Source organism: Schistocerca piceifrons, chromosome 7 (genome assembly GCF_021461385.2).
Source record: "Schistocerca piceifrons isolate TAMUIC-IGC-003096 chromosome 7, iqSchPice1.1, whole genome shotgun sequence".
NCBI classification, from domain to species: domain Eukaryota; kingdom Metazoa; phylum Arthropoda; class Insecta; order Orthoptera; family Acrididae; genus Schistocerca; species Schistocerca piceifrons.
The window spans coordinates 478737097-478759765 of record NC_060144.1 but is presented as its reverse complement, the minus strand read 5'-3'; the positions used below and the strand labels follow the sequence as shown (position 1 = coordinate 478759765).

Below are 22669 nucleotides of genomic sequence, written 5' to 3'. Positions count from 1 at the left end.
GACTTTTTCCTGATATGATTTCCCTTTTGTCTTATATTTTGTCCCTTCCCTCTCGAATCATATTTTTCATACTACTTCTGTCTTTCTATGCCATTTTCACAGCTTAGTTTCTTTCTAATTGACCTCTCACACTACAGTGCATCTGTATCTACATCACACTCTGCAAGCCACTCAAGAGCGTGAATGGTGTGTAGGAAGAATGAATCACACTTAATAAAATATTCCGGGCTGTTATGTGTGGTCAAATGGATTTCACCTTACACCCAAACATTTCTTTCCCATCTGTGGAGGACATTTTCAAGGGGGATTGTAGCTACTTTGAATGTCCAATTCATCCCCTGGCTCAGTACTGACTACAGTAAAATTCTGGTTCCGTGCAGTCGGAACATGCTTTGCAGTCAGGAGACAACCACATTCATTTTGACAGGACTCAAGCACTGGCAGCCACAAGCGGATACCATGAAAGTTATACAGAGTGACCATAAAGATCATAAAACACTCCAGGAATTTCAGTAGGGAGGAAGAGGTCATGAAATTGATTGACATCTGGATTCTGGTGCTGAAGAAGATGTGTACCAGTCTTCCATCATGGGGTGATAGCAACACCACACGATGGCGCATTCAAGTCATATGACATCTTGGCACTGTGCAGAAGCACACAGAAATAGAATTTCGCTGTAGTCAGTAGCGAGCCACAATGTGAACTGGACATTCAAAGTAGCTATAATCACACTTGAAGATGTCCTCCGCAGATGGGGACGAAATGTTCGGTTTAAAAGTGAAATCCATTCAACCACAGCATAATAGCCCAGAACATTTTCTTAATTGTGACCTTTCTGACTGCAAAAGTTTACATTTTATGGAGGAATGATTGTCAGTAAGCAACCAAAGATATTGGGACACTAACACAAGTTAAGAAAAATACTAGCACCAAATGCAGTTTAAATGTTGTACTTTGCACTTATTATAGTTTTCCACATGCATCTATTCGGAAGTATGCAGCAAGATTTTGACTTAATTTCTTTACATCTTTTCCTCTTTAGAGGAGTTACATTCGTTAGTGGATACAGCTAGGGATTCTGGCCTTTGCAGGATCTAGAAAGAGTTAGCTGCTACCTGTCAATGGCTGGAATATGCACTGGTGGCAATGTTGGGTTCATGGGGACACTGCAAAATTATGATAGTAATGCAAGCGATATGATGGCTGCCATCAATCACAAATGTGGCACTGAGTTTGCAAGCTGCTCCTGTAACAGACCTAGTCCATAATGAATCCTGATCCAGACCAAGTTGTTACTTGATGGTGACTGCAAAGTCATGCCCAAATCTGAGGATTTTCATTGGGAAGGTTTCACTCAGCAAATGGTCAAATGGCTAGTACCATGCTTCTAACAAACAGGTTTGAGACATTGCTTTCCACTGATAATCAATTAGAACCTGTGGGCCTCATGTCTCCTGCTTAATCGGTTGTCTCTTCTCTGACAAAATCAAGGCAGTTACAAAGGGGAAAGAAAGTGTCGTTAAGTTGTAGGCAGTTCAATGTTTAGCACATGATGATTCCTCTATCAGGAAAAACACACGATGGAAACAAATTGAATGTGTATTTTATGTGTATCCACAGAGCAAGCGTCCACCAGGTGGAAAAGGCCATTCTGAGAGTAACTGAAAGTACGATTGAGAGCACATGTTGCAGTCAGTTGTAGATGTTTATATCAACTAAGTCTGCCACCTGAGATCTGAGACATTCTCTATTCTTCCTGCATCCTACTGAAAATGGTGAAAACAGATAGCTCATTTGAGGACCTCAGTGAAGCTGTCAGTTTGAAGCGATTGAGATTTGTTGGTTGGGATTAGTGAAGATTCTAAATCTGAAACTTTGTCGATTCTGTGATGAGATCAGACTCCTCAGCTTGTGGCACAGGGCGAAGATTTCTGAAGTTGTATAATGTCAAATGTACAGTAAATGCTGAGATGAGCAGTACAAAAACCAGCATTGGATAAACCAGTTACTATAACACATCATTTATAAAATGCAGAGAATGTGAATCTTGAGATGTTAGTTGCTAAAATTTTGGAGCATTCACAACCAAGTGCCAGAACCCACGACACTCCTATAAAGCAACTGGCCCCACATTTTACTAGGAGCTGAGAGTTGTTTACAATGTGGAACATCTATCAGAAATAATAGATGACATATTGTCATTTATATATCAAGAAGGTTAATTAGGTCCCTCCGGAGGAGGATTGGTGTATAACAACACGCACAATAACTCAGTCTAGCAAAATACAAAACAAATCTGCTGGCCAATAAATTCAGAAAACATTGTTTGCACAGTCATTCAACTATAGCCTAAACTCAATCATTTGGAAATACCCCAAACATATGGTAATGCTAACTTTAATTTGCCCAGTATCAGCTGGGAAAACTACACATACATTATTGGTAGCTAGGGCAAATATTCTTGTGAAGTAACACTGGAAACTTTGTCAGACAACTTCCTCAAATTGTCTGACAGCCCTCACAATACAGAAATTTTTTAGACTTTCTGGCTATGAAGAGATCCAGTGTTACCAATGAGAGAGGTGATACTGACCAAGTTACTATAAATGGATGATGGTCACTGAAAGCAATAAAGTGAACAGGATACCTAAGACAATATTTTTACTGTGTCAAACTAACAGACTATTGACATCATACCCCATAGTCAAGATAAGTATGTACCACTGAAAATATAAAAAAGGTGACAAAGATATATCTTGGTTTCACGTCACCATCCAGAGAATGCTGCAAAAACCAGACAGTGCTATACTCTTGCAACAAAAGAGACGGCAGGGGAAGTGACAGGGAAACTTACTGGCAATATTTGCATTCACAAGAACAGTTGTGCATGAAACCTACAATAATTTTAAGACACATTCTCGCAAAAGGTTCATAAATGATCCTAATAAGGTCTGATCACTTATAAAGTCAATAAATGGGTATAAAGCCATCCGTCTAGTCTTTCATGGAACACTCAGATGTTGAAACTGAAGATAGCAGACAGGGAGCTAAAATGCTGAATTAAGAATTTAAAAATGTATTCATGGATGAGGATATTGCTGTATGTATCTTGGCCTCAACAACACAATCAAAAATGATAGATATCGGAATAAAAACTACCAATACTGAAAAAATTAAGATTATTCAAAGTAAACAAGGCACTAGACCCTGAGAGACCTTATTCTCTCTCTCTCTCTCTCTCTCTCTCTCTCTCTCTCTCTCTCTTTCTCTCTCTCTGTTGTCTACAGAAAGGTGGTTGTTGTTGTTGTTGTTGTGGTCTTCAGTCCTGAGACTGGTTTGATGCAGCCCTCCATGCTACTCTATCCCGTGCAAGCCTCTTCATCTCCCAGTACCCACTGCAACCCACATCCCTCTGAATCTGCTTAGTGTATTCATCTCTTGGTCTCCCCCTACGATTTTTACCCTCCACGCTGCCCTCCAATACTAAATTGGTGATCCCTTGATGCCTCAGAACATGTCCTACCACCCGATCCCTTCTTCTGGTCAAGTTGTGCCACAAACTCCTCTTCTCCCCAATCGTATTCAGTACCTCCTCATTAGTTATGTGATCTACCCATCTAATCTTCAGCATTCTTCTGTAGCACCACATTTCGAAAGCTTCTATTCTCTTCTTGTCCAAACTATTTACCGTCCATGTTTCACTTCCATACATGGCTACACTCCATACAAATACTTTCAGAAATGACTTCCTCACACTTAAATCAATACTCGATGTTAACAAATTTCTCTTCTTCAGAAACGCTTTCCTTGCCATTGCCAGTCTACATTTTATATCCTCTCTACTTCGACCATCATCAGTTATTTTGCTCCCCAAATAGCAAAACTCCTTTACTACTTTAAGTGTCTCATTTCCTAATCTAATACCCTCAACATCACCCGACTTAATTCGACTACATTCCATTATTCTCGTTTTGCTTTTGTTGATGTTCATCTTATATCCTCCCTTCAAGACACCATCCATTCCGTTCAACTGCTCTTCCAAGTCCTTTGCTGTCTCTGACAGAATTACAATGTCATCGGCGAACCTCAAAGTTTTTATTTCTTCTCCATGGATTTTAATACCTACTCCGAATTTTTCTTTTGTTTCCTTTACTGCTTGCTCAATATACAGATTGAATAACATCAGGGAGAGGCTACAACCCTGTCTTACTCCCTTCCCTTTCATGTCCCTCGACTCTTATAACTGCCAACTGGTTTCTGTACAAATTGTAAATAGCCTTTCGCTCCCTGTATTTTATCCCTGCCACCTTTAGAATTTGAAAGAGAGTATTCCAGTCAACATTGTCAAAAGCTTTCTCTAAGTCTACAAATGCTAGAAACGTAGGTTTGCCTTTCCTTAATCTTTCTTCTAAGATAAGTCGTAAGGTCAGTATTGCCTCACGTGTTCCAGTATTTCTACAGAATCCAAACTGATCTTCCCCGAGGTCGGCTTCTACTAGTTTTTCCATTCGTCTGTAAAGAATTCGTGTTAGTATTTTGCAGCTGTGGCTTATTAAACTGATTGTTCGGTAATTCTCACATCTGTCAACACCTGCTTTCTTTGGGATTGGAATTATTATATTCTTCTTGAAGTCTGAGGGTATTTCGCCTGTTTCATACATCTTGCTCACCAGATGGTAGAGTTTTGTCAGGACTGGCTCTCCCAAGGCCGTCAGTAGTTCCAATGGAATGTTGTCTACTCCGGGGGCCTTGTTTCGACTCAGGTCTTTCAGTGCTCTGTCAAACTCTTCACGCAGTATCGTATCTCCCATTACATCTTCATCTACATCCTCTTCCATTTCCATAATATTGTCCTCAAGTACATTGCCCTTGTATAGACCCTCTATATACTCCTTCCACCTTTCTGCTTTCCCTTCTTTGCTTAGAACTGGGTTTCCATCTGAGCTCTTGATGTTCATACAAGTGGTTCTCTTATCTCCAAAGGTCTCTTTAATTTTCCTGTAGGCAGTATCTATCTTACCCCTAGTGAGATAAGCCTTTACATCCTTACATTTGTCCTCTAGCCATCGCTGCTTAGCCATTTTGCACTTCCTGTCGATCTCATTTTTGAGACGTTTGTATTCCTTTTTGCCTGCTTCATTTACTGCATTTTTATATTTTCTCCTTTCATCAATTAAATTCAATATTTCTTCTGTTACCCAAGGATTTCTACTAGCCCTCGTCTTTTTACCTACTTGATCCTCTGCTGCCTTCACTACTTCATCCCTCAAAGCTACCCGTTCTTCTTCTACTGTATTTATTTCCCCCATTCCTGTCAATTGTTCCCTTATGCTCTCCCTGAAACTCTGTACAACCTCTGGTTCTTTCAGTTTATCCAGGTCCCATCTCCTTAAATTCCCACCTTTTTGCAGTTTCTTCAGTTTTAATCTACAGGTCATAACCAATAGATTATGGTCAGAGTCCGCATCTGCCCCTGGAAATGTCTTACAATTTAAAACCTGGTTCCTAAATCTCTGTCTTACCATTATATAATCTATCTGATACCTTTTAGTATCTCCAGGGTTCTTCCATGTATACAACCTTCTATCATGATTCTTAAACCACGTGTTAGCTATGATTAAGTTGTGCTCTGTGCAAAATTCTACCAGGCGGCTTCCTCTTTCATTTCTTAGCCCCAATCCATATTCACCTACTACGTTTCCTTCTCTCCCTTTTCCTACACTCAAATTCCAGTCACCCATGACTATTAAATTTTCGTCTCCCTTCACTATCTGAATAATTTCTTTTATTTCATCATACATTTCTTCAATTTCTTCATCATCTGCAGAGCTAGTTGGCATATAAACTTGTACTACTGTAGTAGGTGTGGGCTTCGTATCTATCTTGGCCACAATAATGCGTTCACTAAGCTGTTTGTAGTAGCTTACCCGCGTTCCTATTTTCCTATTCATTATTAAACCTACTCCTGCATTACCCCTATTTGACTTTGTGTTTATAACCCAGTAGTCACCTGACCAGAAGTCTTGCTCCTCCTGCCACCGAACTTCACTGATTCCCACTATATCCAACTTTAACCTATCCATTTCCCTTTTCAAATTTTCTAACCTACCTGCCCGATTAAGGGACCTGACATTCCACGCTCCGATCCGTAGAACGCCAGTTTTCTTTCTCCTGATAACGACATCCTCTTGAGTAGTCCCCGCCCGGAGATCCGAATGGGGGACTATTTTACCTCCGGAATATTTTACCCAAGAGGACGCCATCATCATTTGATCATGCAGTAAAGCTGCATGCCCTCAGGAAAAATTACAGCCGTACTTTCCCCTTGCTTTCAGCCGTTCGCAGTACCAGCACAGCAAGGCCGTTTTGGTTATTGTTACAAGGCCAGATGAGTCAATCATCCAGACTGTTGCCCTTGCAACTACTGAAAAGGCTGCTGCCCCTCTTCAGGAACCACACGTTTGTCTGGCCTCTCGACAGATACCCCTCCGTTGTGGTTGTACCTACGGTACGGCTATCTGTATCGCTGAGGCACGCAAGCCTCCCCACCAACGGCAAGGTCCATGGTTCATGGGGGGGGGGGGGGGGGGGGGGGGGGGGTACAGAAAGGTGTCACAGTTGAATGATTGCTAAGCAAATGGAGAAAGACTTCCCACTTCATGTAATGAATAGAAATTTCCTTTAAATGTGTATAACTGCAAGCACATATATTTAGGGCTAATACTAGTAAGCAGTATGAAATATAACGATCACATAAAATCTGGAGTAGTGAAACTGAATGGAAGACATATTTTTTGGGAGGATTCTAGAAACATGCAGTGTGCCTATAAAGGGAGCTGCGTGCAAGACTCTTGTGTGAGTAGTTCTGGAGTGATGCTTCAGTATTTGGAGTTGGCAGGAAACAGGCAAATGCAGAAAACTGGCAATGTGATAGACCATACGGGAGTATATCAGATGTACTTTGCTAACTTTGCCCTTTATTGCTTGATGTTGCCATAGTCTGCCTCCATCAAGCTAGACTTTGTTTAGCATCATTCTGTTGGCAGAAACAGCTGAAAATCAATCATAGGTTGAATGTACATAAACACGTGCAAAAGCAGCTGAAAGAGTGAAATATTTCTGTCACTTAGATCACATCTAGTTAGATTTTTAATGTATGTAAAATGAGGCTTAATGATGGCAAAGATTATGTTCCCATGTCTCTTCAACTAAATGATTAACGATTACTCAATATTTTCAGTTTGTTGCCATATGTCAACAAATCTAAAATACTGAGTAAATCAAAATTAAAATTTCTATATTCAACCCATTACATGGTATTTTGTGTGACAGACACTAACCCTAATATTTTTTTCACTGAAACAGGCTTCCTCCTGAAGAAAAGAGAGAGAGAGAGAGAAAGAGAGAGAGAGAGAGAGAGAGAGAGAGAGAGAGAGAGAGAGAGAGAGAGAGAGTCAGGCAATAAAGGGTGAAAGGGGAATCTTGAAAGAAAGTCAACAATTGTCTCATTAAATCCTGTTGGATAAATTTAGAGAAAGATTGCGAGACAGTTCTGCTGACACCACCATATTCCTTGTAGAAGGATCATGAAAACATTCTTTGCTCAATAAATGATTGGAACAGGACAAAAAATTGTTAGTATTAGCAAAAATATTTCCTTCCCTTTGCACTAGGCAATGACTTGTGAGGTGTATGTGTAAATGTAGATGCACATACAGATTTCCACTAGGTCAGAGTTAGCATACTAAATGAAACTTTACCTTCTTTCCAACACCTGAACATCTTTATCTATTCCTCATTTACTATATTTTTGTTTCTTCTGATAAAAGGTCTATTTTTTAAAAAAAAGGAAAAAAAAGAAAAGAAAAAAACCAGAGATTTGATCACTTTCTAGATACAACCAAAAATTTGGTTGTAGCTGTGATTAAGGTTTTGTAATGTAACATCCCACCAACAATGAAAAACTTCATAATTTTATTCAATTTGGAAGAATCTCGGTAACAGTGCTACACAGAAGATGAAAGCTACCATTTATTTATAAAATATTTTAACCCAGTCTTTACTTCTAACATGGGATTATTTTTTGTACTTTCTTATAGACAGGTCCACAGCTCGTGGCCGTGGGGTAGTGTTCTCGCTTCCCACGCCTGGGTTCCCGGGTTCGATTCCCGGCGGGGTCAGGGATTTTCTCTGCCCCGTGATGACTGGGTGCTGTGTGATGTCCTTAGGTTAGTTAGGTTTAAGTAGTTCTAAGTTCTAGGGGACTGATGACCATAGATGTTAAGTCCCATAGTGCTCAGAGCCGTTTGGACCATTTTGAACCTTATAGACATTAATGGCAGCATGTCACACACATGAAGGTGGTTTATATTGCTGCCACAGGAACAGCATTCTGTGAGACTGCATTTTTCCTCAGTTTTAATTAGTAAAACTGTCTGCTTCTTAAGTTCCTAACCAGAAAATGAAAAGGAAGAGAATAAGCAAAAGAGTAATCTTACCTTTTACAAAACGTAGCCATTTTGGGAGTATGTTGTCAGCCTTACTTTTAATAAGCACCTTACGTGAGTATAGTGCCACTCCAACATCCATATCACGACTCATTTCAAATAATCCTGGAATCATAAATGTATACAATTAGAAACCACACACACACACACACACACACACACACACACACACACACACACACACACACACACACACGGCCACTGTCTCCAGATACTGGGGTGCGTGTGTTTCAGTTGTGGTTGTGTGTGTGTGTGTGTGTGTGTGTGTGTGTGTGTGTGTGTGTGTTTGTTTTCTACTTCAGAAAAATGACTTTTTTGTCCTATAACTTAAATTCTTAGTAGTCTTTCTCACTATGCCTGTCAGCAGGACATGTAACTATGAGGTGCATTCAAGTTCTAAGGCCTCCGATTTTTTTTCTCCTGACTGGAAAGAGATAGAAACATGCGCATTGTTTTAAAATGAGGCCGCGTTCATTGTCAATACGTCCCAGAGATGGCAGCACCGTACGGCAGATGGAATTTTACCACCACCGGCGAGGATGAGAACTGTTTTAAATACTTAAAATGGCGACGTTTTCCTTACTTGAACAGCGTGCAATCATTCGTTTTCTGAATTTGCGTGGTGTGAAACCAACTGAAATTCATCGACAGTTGAATGAGACATGTGGTGATGGAGTTATGGATGTGTCGAAAGTGCAGTCGTGGGTGCGACAGTTTAATGAAGGCAGAACATCATGTGACAACAAACCGAAACAATCTCGGGCTCACACAAGCCGGTCTGATGACATGATCGAGAAAGTGGAGAGAATTGTATTGGGGGATCACCGAACGACTGTTGAACAGATCGCCTCCAGAGTTGGCATTTCTGTGGGTTCTGTGCACACAATCCTGCATGACAACCTGAAAATGCGAAAAGTGTCATCCAGGTGGGTACCACGAATGCTGACGGACGACCACATGGCTGCCCGTGTGGCATGTTGTCGAGCAATGTTGACGCGCAATGACAGCATGAATGGGACTTTCTTTTTGTCGGTTGTGACAATGGATGAGACGTGGATGCCATTTTTCAATCCAGAAACAAAGCGCCAGTCAGCTCAATGGAAGCACACAGATTCACCGCCACCAAAAAAATTTCGGGTAACCGCCAGTGCTGAAAAAATGATGGTGTCCATGTTCTGGGACAGTGAGGGCATATTCCTTACCCATTGCGTTCCAAAGGGCACTACGGTAACAGGTGCATCCTATGAAAATGTTTTGAAGAACAAATTCCTTCCTGCACTGCAATAAAAACGTCCGGGAAGGGCTGCGTGTGTGCTGTTTCACCAAGACAACGCACCCGCACATTGAGCTAACGTTACGCAACAGTTTCTTCGTGATAACAACTTTGAAGTGATTCCTCATGCTCCCTACTCACCTGACCTGGCTCCTAGTGACTTTTGGCTTTTTCCAACAATGAAAGACACTCTCCGCAGCCGCACATTCACCAGTCGTGCTGCTATTGCCTCAGCGATTTTCCAGTGGCCAAAACAGACTCCTAAAGAAGCCTTCGCCGCTGCCATGGAATCATGGCATCAGCGTTGTGAAAAATGTGTACGTTTGCAGGGTGATTACGTCAAGAAGTAATGCCAGTTTCATCGATTTCGGATGAGTAGTTAATTAGAAAAAAAATCGGAGGCCTTAGAACTTGAATGCACCTCGTAGGTGAATGAATTGTTGATGGATTTTTTTTTCTTACTCAGAATAATTTTCACAATTATTTCTATCAGACAACAACTGTTTGTCAACAGGTATTTTTTTTAATTCAACCAAAGTCTGTACATACTGTAGTGGAACATGTTGCTATAATGCATAGCAACACATCCCACTTTCCTTTTACTAGACCGATGAAAAATGTTTGTGTGAAAAAATGTGACTTTAATTAGTAGTAGTATAAAGAGCATCTATTGTGCCCGGGTTTGGGGAATTTATGTGCAGACAGGGGAAAGAAAAATGCAGGCACAGTGCATAAAATGATGACGGTTGTGTAATTCAAATTGGCCGGTGATGGGTAACTTGCACTTTGCAGTCATGCTTTGGGGCTTCTGTGGACTCCACAGAAAACAGGAAGGAAAAACGAATCCTATTACACAGACTCTAGGCTATGCTATTCAAGTTAAGTACGAACTTATGGTTTTGGTCAAGCACTGAAGCATCATGCATGAACATGTTGTCTGAAATGCTTTGTTAATTATCAACTGTTGTGAGGTGAGAACTTATTTTAATACAGAAGAATTATGGAATCTCTGTTTTGTGATTTTGAAGTGAATTGTTTAAATGTAGAAGCTCTCTTATAGCCCTTGCCCCTCTACAATTGGAAAAGAAGTCAATAGTCAAATACGAGGCACTGCATAATAGGACCACAACATCAATAGTAAACAAGACAGTGCTCAGGAAATTCAGAAAAGAAGGTAACTGTCATTACAGACAATGAGTAAAGACTTGGCATCTCGCAATATACTGATCACATAAAACCAACCCACAACAAGGAAAACACCTCAACACTTCAGTGTACATGAGGACAAATGTGTAAGAAGGGATGGATAGGGGGAACTAATGACAGAAGTGGCAGAAAGTGAAGGATCTCCTAATATAAGCACGTATTTCCTCACTGGTTTGGCAACTTTGTTATTATAAAAGACTTATTGCGCATTCATCATCACACGCTTTAATATATTGATGGTCTATGAAACAATAATCAATGAAAAAGAGAGCAATCAACAAATTCCAATATATTTACAAAATTATAATAGTTTACATGTGATGTGTTATGATAGTGAAAGAAGCCTGTGACCACAGGAGACAGTGCCCCAAGTTACCCCAAAATCGTAATACAACACACACGCCATACTAACACTTGTAAATTCACCAGATGATGTAGGTTTATATTTCAGAAAACGCTATGTGTATAAATAAATCAGTGACTGGTAACAGTAAACTCTTTGTCCATTTGATTTCAACAACAGTCGCGGAAAAGTCTAACCTAAAATGTTAACGTTTAAAATTCCAATATGTTAGAAAATTGGTCTTATTCTGTAAGGTTAACAAAAGTATTAGTTTCTTAGCATATAATAAATATGAACAATGTTATGAGGAAAGACAACCTCTCACAATATACAAAAAGAAAGGTTTAGCAATGCACATGCACACTACCAAGATGATAATGATTATGCTCAGCTATTCCAGGTGCATTCTGAAGAGTTTCTCTGAAACGAGAGTAAAATGAGGCTGAAAGGTAGCAACAATAATTGACATTTGATATTGTGTACAATAATTAATTTATATTAATTTGTAAATTATTATTTATTTAAAAATTTGACTCACCACACACAAGAGAAGTATAACACTTCAGTATTTCATTCCACTGTAGTTTATTTTTCACCTGTAAAGTTCCCATCTTTGTTGTAAGATCTAATTTTCTGTCTGCTGCTAATATGTCAATTTCTAATCACATCGACAAAACAGTCTCTTATCCTTCTTTACTGTTGCAACACTAATTTCAGATCTTCATCCAGCATGCACAATCCCACTCCCACTTTGTTCTCCTTTCTGCCTGGCTACATCTATGTAAGGACCAGATCATAAAAATCATATTTTTGTACAAAGATGTAATTATTCTCCTTTTTCTTTTTCTCCTTCTTCAAGTCCCTTATGCTTTCAAGCATTGGGTTAACCTCACTCGATGTACAACAAGGAAAAATAACTGATAATCAATACTGAACTCCCACAATAGCTTTTCACTTACAAAGAAAGAACATACTGAACACAAAAGCTAGCAGTAGGATGATGTATCTCTCAGTTTACAGTTCTGATACAGCAGCTACTTGGTCCACAGGTGAGTACATTGCAGACTCCATTCCACCATGACGGGGTTTTGCCATTATGCATAGCTTCAAATACTGTGCCATCAAACTACTAAAATTAAATGATTAGTGCCACATATCAACTTGTACTGTTTTCTGTGTACCCACCTGGTTTTCCTTCTGGGAAGTAAATCAATGCACGGACTGACAGAGGAGCATCTGTCTTGTAATGGAGTGTGAACCTTGGACGATCATATGCATTTCCCACAAATCGGTAGAATTCATCATGCATCTGGGGTGTGATTTCTTTTGGGTCCATCAACCACAATGCCTAAAATAGCAACGTAATAATGTGCGGAATGATAGAAAAGTGTGATCAGAGGTAGATGTGAGTTTAAGTAATATTGCACAAAACTGAAAGCAAGATAGATAACACTCATAAACAATTTAAAAATACATGCAGTACATATAAGGAGAAACTGAAAATGTAACATTTTTCTTTCTATACAACCATGACCACCATCACTTTATATAAATTTCCCATAAAATTGTAAAACTCTCCTTCTAAAACTGCATGTACAGTGAACAGAGTTTTTTATTTTTCAATACTTTGTGTACTATTTTGTAAAAATCCTATTGTCATATACATAGAGAGTATTTTCTTCACACTGTTTTAAGTTCCATATTCACAAATACTGTCGTCACTCTCATAGTGTTCAACACCAACAAAAAGTACACAAATTATTTAACTTGTTCAGGGAATGGTTTATTTTCTGGCACATTCACACACAAGCCAGACGGGAGGTTGACTGAGGGGTGGAGAGATGTAATAAACTGAAGAGCCAAAAAAAATGGTACACCTGCCTAATATCGTGTAGAGCCCTCGCAAGCATGCAGAAGTGCCGCAACAAGATGTGGCATGGACTCAACTAATGTCTGAAGTAGTGCTGGAGGGAACAGACACCATGAATCCTGCAGGGCAGTCCATAAATCCATAACAGTATGAGGGGGTGGAGATCTCCGCTGAACAACACATCCGCAAGGCATCCCACATATGCTCAATAATGCTCATGTGTGGTCGTCAGTGGAAGTGTTTAAACTCAGAAAAGTGTTCCTGTAGCCACTCTGTAGCAATTCTGCACGTGTGGGGTGTCACATTGTCCTGCTGGAATTGCTCAAGTCTGTCAGAATGCACAATGGACATGAATGGATGCAGTTGATCAGATAGGATGCTTATGTACATATCACATGTCAGAGTTGTACCTAGACGCATCAGGGGTCCCATATCACTCCAATTGCACATACCCCACACAATTACAGAATCTCCACCAACTTGAGCAGTCCACTGCTGACATGCAGGGTCCATGGATTTATAAGGTTGTCTCCACTCAATACAATTTGAAACAAGACTCGTCTGACTAGCCAACATGCTTCCAGTCATCAATAGTTCAATTTCAGTATTGATGGGCCCAGACGAGGCATAAAGCTTTGTGTTGTGCAGTCATCAAGGATAAACGAGTGGTCCTTTGGCTCCATGACCCCGTATCGATGATGTTTCAATGAATGGTTCACACACTGACACTTGTTACTGGTTCAGCATAGAAATCTGCAGCAATTTGTGAAAGTGTTGCTCTTCTGTAAAGTTGAACAATTCTCTTCAGTCATCATTGGTCCCGTTCCTACAGGATCTTTTTTCCGCTGCAGCAATGTGTGAGATCTGATGTTTTACCGGGTTCCTGGTATTCACGATACACTCATGAAATTGTTGTACAGGAAAATCCCCACTTCATCGTACCTCGGAGATGCTGTATCCCATTGCTCATGGGCTGACTATAACACCACATTCAAACTCAATTAAATCTTGATAACTGGCCATTGTAGAGCAGTAATGAATCTAACGACTGTGCCAGACACTTGTTGTCTTATATAGGCTTTGCTGATTGCAGCACTGTATTCTGCCAGTTTATATAATCTCTGCATTTGAATATACATGCCTATACCAGTTTCTTGGGTGCTTCAGTGTATGTCTGTCACCGTTTATGTTTAATCCATTTAAATATTTGTATAGAATGGGAAAGGAAATTTGCTTTACCCTCTCAAATGAACCATTCTAGCATTTGCCTTAAGCCATTTACAGAAATCACAGAGAAACTAAATCCGGACAGCTGGAGGAGAATTGAACTACCCCCTCCCACATTCAAGTCCAGTGTTTACCACCGAGACCTCACCTGGGACTAGTCAATAAGAAAAAAGCTGTGTCATCCAAAGAAGAGCTGTGACTGCACATTAAATTTTGGGTATCACCATAACAGCCTTGGTGAAGTGGTTCACAGGACACAGGAAAACATTGTATCACTTTTGTGTCAAAGTTCATGTTGCTTCAAACACTGATGTCAAAACTACTTTTCTATCCCATTTTACTGTTGGTTATATCACTTCATTTATTGTTTAAAAACAGTCTGTGATTTTTCAATTTGCCTCCTTAAAATATAAGATAGTAGTCCGATATTTAACTTCCAACATACTTGTTTCTTTGCAATTTTGTTTCTTGCTCCAAGGAATAAGAATTAATACAAAGGAATTTTTGTACATATTAACTGTTAGAAACAAAGGAAACAGACTGAGAAGTGAGAAGAAGGAAAGCTTTTATGACGCCCAATTGCTGGACACAAATTTACCTTCGGAAGGCAAAATCCATTGTACTACCAAAAGACACATCCGATTGTAAACGAATACATTACCCAGCTTTCAAAACTAATAGCTTTCCCTTTGGGAGGAGCGAGGGATATGTTGGTGATACTTAAAAAGAAAGGGGGCAGATCATTCAGATCACAGGATGAGAGTCAACTGTAGTGTAGGCAATGGTAGGAGGAGGAGTCAATACAGACAGTAGGTCAGAGTTGGTACATTGGTAAGTACTATGCAATGGTCTGTCCAGAGATGATAGTGACAGAGGGAGAAATAATGACAGATTAAAGGTGAATGACATTTACCTTTCATACAAGAAACAAAGATTGATGGAATTGATGGCGTAGAAGATAACAAATAAATAGTGATGATTAAAGAAACTGCTTTAACCAAGCTGAGAGAAAAGTTTTGAGAAGTAAAACATATTTCTGGACCATCAATTAATGCTTTTTTTCTACTTACAAAGTAGAATGTTTAAGGTCTCAAATCTAAGATACTCTTAACTTTTTTATATTAGTGTTGAATTGCTGCAATACCAAAATTTCAGTAAAACAACCATTCTTGTATCATTATCGTAGTATGAGGCACTGCACTTCATTAGTATTTGTAACTGTATATTTACAGATTTCTGTGTTCTTAAAAAATCGTATGATAATTTAATGTTTTACTTTATTTCCCATTGAGTTTCATACAGTCAATAATATTTATTAATCATTCAGACTCAAACCACGTGACATAATTCCAATAACTGCATACTGCCATTACACACTGTTCCTAGTAGCAAACAAGCTGTTCATAAGACTATTTAGAACACGAGTGTTCATATACTACAGTGTGTGCATTTTCCCAGACTAAAACCAACCATCAGAGGCTCATACAATTCTTGGATAGACAAACAATCGAAAATCCAGGATTAAATGTAATAATATAGGGTGTATCAAAAAGAATCCCCTGACTTGGCATGTCTATATTTCTGAAAATAATAAACATAAACAATGAATTTTGTTTTTTGGTGAACGGAAAACTCAAAAAGTTTTTATTCTGACCTTTTCATTGGTGTTCAATATGCCCCCCCTTGAGATGCACGGCATATGTCAATGTGGTATTCAAATTGTTCCCACAATGCAGTGAGCATGTCTTGAGTTACAGCTTCCACAGCTGTTGTTATACAATGTCTTAGTTCAAAATTGTTGAGGCTTTCGTGCCCACTTGTTGACAAACTGCCTATTGGCTTCTGTCTCGGGTTCTTCGGCCGAATTTCATCTAATGATTTTTCTGACATTTTGCCAGCACGAGTGGCTGGCATTGTCAAAGCTTCACCCTCCATTGCTGGTGGTGAACTGGAGCCGAGCTCGCGGGCGCAGACTTTATGTACCTGGCGCGCCAACATCCGAGGGCTTCTCCGCGGTCATTTCCGGTGCGGTTCTCCTCTTGCTACCTGCGACGGTCGTTCGCGGGAAGTACGGGAAGCCAGGATCCGTTTACCTTAAGGCTTTCCTCTTTCTTGTTCAAACTGTTCGCGTGTTTTTGTATTTCTACAGCTTCTCTGAACAAGCGCGTGTGATAATGGTTCTCTACAGCCAGAACTTCCGTGTCAGCGAATTTTATTACATGGTCGGTCTCATTCAGTGCGTGTTCTGCCACGGCCGATTTCTCCACCTGCCCCAACCTGCAATGTCGCTTATGCTCATTGATCCTGGTGTTAATGGATCGTCCAGTCATTCCGACAAACTTTTCCGCATGTGCATGGTATGCAGTATATTCCCGACATTGCCAGTGGGTCTCTTTTCTCCTTCGCCGATCTAAGACACTCTTTGATCTTCCTTGTCTGTTTGAAAATTGTCTTTACGCCATGTTTGTGCAATATACGGCCGATTCTGTCCGTCACTCTGGGAATGTATGGCAGAAAAGCTGTACCCGACATTTCTTTTTCTGGTTCCTTACTTTGCCGAGTGTTTGGCTCAGTTACACTTTTAATATAATTTGTGGAGTACCCATTGCTCCTCAGGACAGTTTCCAGGTGTTGCATTTCTCGTTTGAAGTGTTGCGGCTCACATATTCGTCCTGCTCTCATTACGAGCGTACTAATCATGCCTCTTTTCTGGCTCGGGTGGTGGTTTGACAGTTTGTGCAGGTATCGGTCCGTGTGAGTCGGTTTTCGATACACGCTGTGTCCCAGGTTTTCGCCGTCCCTTGTGACCAGCACATCTAGAAATGGCAGTTTCTTGTCCTTTTCTACTTCCATGGTAAATGTTATGTTGGCATGGAGGCTGTTCAAGTGTCTTAGGAAGTCACCGAGCTGTTCTTCACCATGGCTCCACACCACGAAAGTATCATCGACGTACCTGTACCACACCTTAGGTTTGCAAGTCGCCGAGTCCAGTGCCTGTGCTTCGAATTGTTCCATGAAGAAGTTGGCCACCACTGGACTGAGAGGACTACCCATGGCGACGCCTTCCAGCTGTTCGTAGAAACCACCATTCCACGTGAAATAGCTTGCGGTGAGACATGCATGGAAGATCTTTCTGATGTCTAGCGGGAAAATGGAACTGAGGTGCTCCAGAGCGTCACTGAGTGGCACTTTCGTAAATAACGAAACAACATCAAAGCTGACCAGGATGTCGTTTGGTGCAAGTTTCAATTTCTTCAGCTTCTCAATGAAATGTCCTGAGTCCTTAATGTACGTGTCGGTCTTCCCCAGGTGTGGCTGGAGCAGAGAGGCCAAGTGTTTTGCCAGTTTATATGTCAGTGATCCAGGAGCGCTAATGATCGGTCTCAGTAGAACGTTGTTCTTATGGATCTTGGGTAATCCATACAGCCAAGGTGGTAGGGCTTCTGTGTTGCGCAGGTTTCTCTGTATGTCCACCGGCAGAGAAGACGCCTTGATTAATCAATTCGTATTCCGTGTGATACGTTGCATCGGATCTGCGCTTAGTTTTCGGTACGTCGTCGGATCTAATAGGTCTCGGATCTTTTGGTCATAATCTTCGGTCTTCATTACGACGGTCGCATTCCCCTTATCGGCAGGCAGTACCAATATACTCTTGTCGGCGCGGAGAAACCCTCGGACGTTGGCGCGCCAGGTACATATAGTCTGCGCCCGCGAGCTCGGCTCCAGTTCACCACCGGCAATGGAGGGTGAAGCTTTAACAACGCCAGCCACTCGTGCTGGTGAAACGTCAGAAAAATCATTAGATGAACATCAGCCGAAGAACCCGAGACAGAAGCCAATAGGCAGTTTGTCAACAAGTGGCCACGAAAGCCTCAACAATTTTGTATTACGCCTCTACGGGGAGGAGATTTGTAGATTGTACCGACGCCTTGACCAACGACGGAAGAAGAAAGTGCGACTGATGTCCTCTCTCGCCTATCTGTCACGTTGCCGAGATGAATGTGCTACAAGCGCCTATTCACCACCGCCCAAGCACATCGTATCTATGACAGAATGGAACGAGCTTTTCTTCATGAGCGAATACATACAACACGGAGAGAGTTGGCAAGAACGGATCAGGAACTTCTGGACATTTTCTATCAACTAAGTAGCAGAATGCATCGAGATGACTGGGACAAGATCGACAGCATCACTCACAGGAGCATGCAGAACGAACTCGAGCGCTGCACCGAGCGACAGAAGAAAAAGTTTGAAAGATGCCGGAAGCAGATCGACAAGGCGACTCCCGACATGTCACACACAGTGGTCAACCTCACTGAACGACAATTGACTGAAGAGGAAGTGCCTGTTCTTCAAAAAGGAGGGAATTTCGCTATCATCCCGAGAACCATACCTATGGAGGACATCATTGTCAACACTGAAGCAGCCATTTGTGCCCTTCCTTGTGAAAGGGCAGAGGAAATACGCACGGAAACAGCCAGGATACTGCGCCGAGCAAAACCACCAGCTTGCAACCTGAAGAAAGAAGAGGTACAAGCCATTGAGAATCTCAACGCCGACAAGAGTATATCGGTACTGCCTGCCGATAAGGGGAATGCGACCGTCGTAATGAAGACCGAAGATTATGACCAAAAGATCCGAGACCTATTAGATCCGATGACGTACCGAAAACTAAGCGCAGATCCGACGCAACGTATCACACGGAATACGAATCAATTAATCAAGGCGTCTTCTCTGCCGGCAGACATACAGAGAAACCTGCACAACACAGAAGCCCTACCACCTCGGCTGTATGGATTACCCAAGATCCATAAGAACAACGTTCCACTGAGACCGATCATTAGCGCTCCTGGATCACCGACATATAAACTGGCAAAACACTTGGCCTCTCTGCTCCAGCCACACATGGGGAAGACCGACACGTACATTAAGGACTCAGGACATTTCATTGAGAAGCTGAAGAAACTGAAACTTGCACCAAACGACATCCTGGTCAGCTTCGATATTGTTTCGTTATTTACGAAAGTGCCACTCAGTGACGCTCTGGAGCACCTCAGTTCCATTTTCCCGCTAGACATCAGAAAGCTCTTCCATGCATGTCTCACCACGAGCTATTTCACGTGGAATGGTGGTTTCTACGAACAGCTGGAAGGCGTCGCCATGGGTAGTCCTCTCAGTCCAGTGGTGGCCAACTTCTTCATGGAACAATTCGAAGCACAGGCACTGGACTCGGCAACTTGCAAGCAAGGTGTGGTACAGGTACGTCGATGATACTTTCGTGGTGTGGAGCCATGGTGAAGAACAGCTCGGTGACTTCCTAAGACACTTGAACAGCCTCCATGCCAACATAACATTTACCATGGAAGTAGAAAAGGACAAGAAACTGCCATTTCTAGATGTGCTGGTCACAAGGGACGGCGAAAACCTGGGACACAGCGTGTATCGAAAACCGACTCACACGGACCGATACCTGCACAAACTGTCAAACCACCACCCAAGCCAGAAAAGAGGCATGATTAGTACGCTCGTAACGAGAGCAGGACGAATATGTGAGCTGCAACACCTCAAACGAGATATGCAACACCTGGAAACTGTCCTGAGGAGCAATGGGTACTCCACAAATTATATTAAAAGTGTAACTGAGCCAAACACTCGGCGAAGTAAGGAACCAGAAAAAGAAATGTCGGGTATGGCCTTTCTGCCATACATTCCCAGAGTGACGGACAGAATCGGCCATATATTGCGCAAACATGGCGTAAAGACGATTTTCAAACTGACAAGGAAGATCAAAGAGTATCTTAGATCGGTGAAGGAGAAAAGAGACCCACTGGCAACGTCGGGAATATACTGCATACCATGCACATGCGGAAAAGTTTATGTCGGAATGACTGGATGATCCATTAACGCCAGGATCAAGGAGCATAAGCGACATTGCAGTTTGGGGCAGGTGGAGAAATCGGCCGTGGCAGAACACACACTGAATGAGACCGACCATGTAATAAAATTCGCCGACATGGAAGTTCTGGCTGTAGAGAACCACTATCACACGCGCTTGTTCAGAGAAGCTGTAGAAATACAAAAACACGCGAACAGTTTGAACAAGAAAGAGGAAGGCCCTAAGGTAAACGGATCTTGGCTTCCCGTACTGCAGCGAACGACCGTCGCAGGTAGCAAGAGGAGAACCGCACCGGAAATGACTGCGGAGAAGCTCTCGGACGTTGGCGCGCCAGGTACATATAGTCTACCCTTTCGAGCTCGGCTCCAGCTCACCACCGGCAATGGAGGGTGAAGCTTTGACAATGCCAGCCACTCGTGCTGGCGAAACGTCAGAAAAATCATTAGATGAACATCGGCCGAAGAACCCGAGACAGAAGCCAATAGGCAGTTTGTCAATGTCTTAGTTCATTCATTGTTGTTGGTAATGGAGGCATATAAAAGGAGTCTTTCATATATCTCCACGAACATAATCACATACAGTTAAGTCCAATGACCTTGGAGGCCAGTAATCTAAGGCTGAATCATTCACCCCAGTGCAACCGATCCATCATTCAGTAGTCCTTTGATTAAAAAATTCCCGTACTTCCACATGCCAGAGTGGCAGTGCCCCATCCTCTTTGTTAATGAAGTTGTTCGAATCAGTCTCCAACTGTAGGAAAAGAAAGTTCTCAAGCACGTCGAGATATGTGCTTCCTGTAACAGTGTTCTCAGCAAAGAAAAACGGTCCATGCACCTCTTCCCGTGCAACTGCACAAAACACATTAAATTTTGGAGAGTCCCTCTCATGTTGCAGAACTTCATGTGGTTGTTCTGTACTCTATATTCTCATGTTATGATGTTTCATCTTTCTGTTTAAATGGAATGTTGCCCTGTTACTAAACCCTAAGCATGGAAGAAAACTGTCCTCCTCCATCTTGCGAAGAACAAAACTACAGAACTCTTCACATTGCTATTCATCACCTTCACAAAGAGCTTGCAGTAGCTGAATTTTGTATGCTTTCATGTGTAAATGTCGACACTACACATGCCAGATGGACATCAGGGGGGGAGGGGGGGATGTGAGTTGTCAAGCTGCACAAACAACCTGTTTCTCAGAATTGTTCATGCCATCGTCTAATGCTCTGTGCTGTAGGAAGATCCACACCATACCTAGCATGAAAGTGACACTGAACAGTTATTACAGACCCGCACTGCACAAAACGCTTTCTGTTGTCCCAATACCATTTTTACTACCACTGAAGTGGGCGCTCGCTGCTGCTACCTTGCGGGAACCATGTAAAACTTGAGAGTTTGCTCCTTCCAACAGTACATTTTTTATGCATGTATCTCAAATAACATAATAGTTATAATTTTTTGTAATTGGATGATTCTTTTTGATATACCCTTTATTATGAAAAGGATAGTTGCTACTCGCCATACAGCAGAGATTCTGAGTTGCAGATAGGCACAGCAAAAAGCGCGCGCGCGCTCACACACACACACACACACAAACACACACACACACACACACACACACACACACATTCTTAGATACAGATTTCTCAACCAACACTATTGGCTATGAACTAACGCAGGAAGTGACTATTAAAATAGTAGAATGTGTGTGTGCACCACTCCTGACGGAGGTCCAGCGTGAGCTATAATCACTGTGTGCCAGCGAAACTTTGTAGTTATGCTAATGTGTTAATGTGGAACTGATTTACACTATAAAGATATTAGTTTGAATTTTTTCAACCATGTGCATATCTGGCACAATGAATGCAAGGGAGACACATAGAAATGTTTCCATTTATAATGAAATGAGAATGGGACACAGGCAGAAAAGGTCAAACAAGTGAGGAAGGTATACAGCTGTTTTTATTATTAATAGCTGCTTATGCAACTTATTCAGTATGGGCACCAGAGATGTCGATGAGATACCACATCTGTAAAACAACAGGAACATCTGTTGTTTGCATCAGTTCCCGTGGAATTTGAGCAACATGTTCCTGTGCAAGTTGGTCCCAATACTGTGCAGATGTTGTGGTACACCTGACAGGCCTTCTGGGTATATTCTCTTCAAAGAAGAATGGACCAAGAATAAAGGCACTTGTGAATCCACACCACACAGTCACATATGGTGAGAGCAATGGCTCCTCGTGCACGACATCTTCAGATCAGGTAGGACCAAACATGCCCTTGGCAAACGCATTCTTTTATTATATCCCCAGGACCCACTATCTATATAACAGTTTGCGGGCAGTAT

At 41.6% G+C, this 22669-nt stretch overlaps 1 protein-coding gene across 1 annotated transcript in view; it reads right to left on the bottom strand.

The window, feature by feature from the left end:
• Positions 1-22669, bottom strand: part of LOC124804640 (heat shock protein 75 kDa, mitochondrial) — a 352899-nt gene that overhangs the window by 36218 nt on the left and 294012 nt on the right. The window contains exons 9-10 of the mRNA XM_047264860.1: positions 12516-12678; positions 8500-8613 (exon numbers count right to left, since the gene is read on the bottom strand). Coding sequence (XP_047120816.1) covers positions 8500-8613; positions 12516-12678 — 277 coding nt within the window. The remainder of the gene's footprint in view (positions 1-8499; positions 8614-12515; positions 12679-22669) is intronic.